At 39.2% G+C, this 3,185-nt stretch overlaps 1 protein-coding gene across 1 annotated transcript; it reads left to right on the forward strand.

Moving 5' to 3' along the window:
* Positions 1 to 337: 337 nt before the first annotated feature.
* On the forward strand, positions 338 to 2,006 carry GK2 (glycerol kinase 2). Its single transcript, XM_060011687.1, is given in 2 exon segments — positions 338 to 717; positions 719 to 2,006. Coding segments are annotated over 2 exon segments (1,668 nt in total).
* The last annotated feature ends 1,179 nt before the right edge of the window (positions 2,007 to 3,185 follow it).

A 3,185-nucleotide genomic window follows, 5' to 3' on the forward strand; every position in this document is an offset into this window, starting at 1 on the left:
AATGAAGAGCACAAGTAACAATAATTATGTTGGTAAATATATGATTTTTTTAAGCTTAAATCTCCTTAAAAGATAATTGAGTGGTTGGGGGTGGAGCTCGAGCCAAAGGAGTGGGGTGAAAAGATGCAGTGCTGGTTAAAGAACAAAGCATGCCCCAGCTCATTCAGGTTCAGCCTAGGCAGTTACTGAGCCTGCGCGTTATGATCCTGACGCTCCTGACGTTCTGCGTACCCCACCCCCACCAACACCTCCATCACCGGGGAAATGGCACCAGAGCTGCTGAGCACCGGAGCAGCTGAGCTTAGCACCCGAGCAGCTGAGCCCAACTACAGGTTTCATGGCAGCTCCGAAGATGGCAGTTGTGGGGCCGTTGGTGGGGGCAGTGGTCCAGGGTGCTGACTCCACTCACTTTATGGTTTTCAATTCAAAACTACTTAGTCAGCATGAACTACTTAGTCAGCATGAAGTGGAATTAACCCAAGAGTTCCCAAAAGAAGGATGGGTAGAACAAGACCCTAAGGAAACTCTTCAGTCAGTTTATGAATGTATAGAGAAAACATGTGAGAAACTTCAAGAACTCAGTATTGATATATCCAACATAAAAGCTATTGGTGTCAGCAATCAGAGGGAAACCACTGTTATCTGGGACAAATTAACTGGAGAGCCACTCTATAATGATGTGGTGTGGCTCGATCTAAGAACCCAGTCTACTGTTGAGACTTAGCAAAAAAATTCCAGGAAATAATAACTTTGTCAAGTCCAAGACAGGCCTTCCACTTAGCACTTACTTCAGTGCAGTAAAACTTCGTTGGATTCTTAACAATGTGAGAAAAGTTCAAAAGGTTGTTGAAGAAGGTAGAGCTCTTTTTGGTACTATTGATTCATGGCTTATCTGGAGTCTGACAGGAGGAGTTAATGGAGGTATCCATTGTACAGATGTAACAAATGCAAGTAGGACAATGCTCTTCAACATCCATTCTTTAGAATGGGATAAAAAGCTGTGTAACTTTTTTGAAATTCCAATGGACATTCTTCCAAATGTCTGGAGTTCTTCTGAGATCTATGGCCGAATGAAAACGGGGGCCTTGGAAGGTGTGCCAATATCTGGAAGTTTGGGGGACCAGTCTGCTGCATTAGTAGGACAAATGTGCTTCCAGGAAGGACAAGCCAAAAACACGTATGGAACAGGCTGTTTCTTACTATGTAATACAGGTCATAAGTGTGTATTTTCTGAACACGGCCTCCTGACCACAGTGGCTTACAAGCTAGGCAAAGACAAGCCAGTATGTTATGCATTGGAAGGTTCTGTTGCTATAGCCGGTGCTGTTATTCGCTGGCTGAGAGACAATCTTGGAATTATAAAGACCTCAGAAGAAAGTGAAAAACTTGCTAAAGAAGTAGGTACTTCTTATGGCTGCTACTTCATCCCAGCCTTTTCAGGGTTATACGCACCTTATTGGGAGCCCACTGCAAGAGGGATAATCTGTGGTCTCACTCAGTTCACCAATAAAAGTCATATTGCTTTTGCTGCATTAGAAGCTATTTGTTTCCAAACCTGAGAGATTTTGGATGCCATGAACCATGACTGTGGAATTCCACTCAGTCATTTGCAGGTGGATGGAGGAATGACCAACAACAAAGTTCTTATGCAACTGCAAGCAGACATTCTGCATATTCCAGTAATAAAAGCCTCCATGCCTGAAACAACTGCCCTGGGAGCTGCCATGGCAGCAGGAGCTGCAGAAGGGGTAGATGTTTGGAGTCTTAAACCCGAGGATTTGTCAGTGGTCATGATGGAACGGTTTGAACCACAGATAAAAGCCACAGAAAGTAAAATTCGTTATTCTACATGGAAGAAAGCTGTGATGAAGTCAATGGGTTGGGTTACAACTCAGCCTCCTGAAAGTAGTGAACCTACTACGTTCTCTAGTCTGCGCTTGGGTTTTTTTATAGTGACTAGCATGATAATGTTAATTGGAGCAAGATACATCTTAGGTGTACCATAATAATATCAAACATGGATTCTCAAGATGTGAGCTTTTCACAGAATGAAAAAAATCCAGCAATTCTGTCTCTTAATGTAATGACGCTATAACAGACTGACTTTATTTATAAACCACTTGCTGCGTGGCTTATGAGAACCCTACAAGTAAACCTATGGCTAGAAATAAATTACAGCAGAAAACACTGCAGAAACATTTGGTGTGTTTTTTAACATCAGCAGTTAAGGTCAGGCCAACCACTGGGAGTCAACCCCCTCCACTGTCATGAAATTCTGCTCCACTCCCTCTAAAATATAGAATATTCAGATTCTGTCTATGGAATTTTTCATCAAACATTTTCTAACACTTATGGACCAGGATTTGGTTCTCTGTGCTACACACACTTGATTAAGAGGTGTAACTAACCTGCTAAAACTGAGGGACATCTTATTGTAGTTGTTGTTTTGAATGGATCCCAAAGTCCTTTTTTGCACATATTAGGGAGACCACAATACCTTCACTGAATGTTTAATGGAAACATAAGTTTTTATAATAGAAATTTAGTATTCTCATAGCTATTTTCCTAGAAGATATTCATCAAAATTCTTCAGACATTTTACATGTCCTCACTAATTACACTAATTTTCTCTGTAAATCCTATAGGAAGAAGGACATGTTTTCCTTTGTTTTTCCTTTACATATTTCTATTTTATGTAGTTTACTTGGTATGTATAACATATATGCTTATATACTTCATATAGAGAGACCATCGATGAAGCTTAGAAGAAGGGTAGTCTTAAGTGGACGAGTACTTACATAAATATTTTAGGGTAAACATTTATATATATATATATATAGAGAGAGAGAGAGAGAGAGAGAGAGAGCAATGAGCATGCATACTATTTATCAGGAGAAACTTGTTTTTAAAGAGGTGGTATTTAAAATTTTTATGTTTTATATTGATACAAAACAAAGTATATTATGATTTTAACTATTTTACACCTTACTTTTTAATTTAATTGTCTTAGCTGGATATATGCTGGAAGAAAAAGGAAAAAAAACTGTGGAATACTATAGTAAGCATTATTTTCAAGCAGAAGAAAGAGAACTGATTGCTCAAATGAAACTAATTATATAGTATGTAGTTTAAGCATATGCAGAAGAAAACAAAAATAGCAAGCAAGTTGGAAGTAGATAAATGGA

Source organism: Delphinus delphis, chromosome 5 (genome assembly GCF_949987515.2).
Source record: "Delphinus delphis chromosome 5, mDelDel1.2, whole genome shotgun sequence".
Lineage (NCBI taxonomy): Eukaryota > Metazoa > Chordata > Mammalia > Artiodactyla > Delphinidae > Delphinus > Delphinus delphis.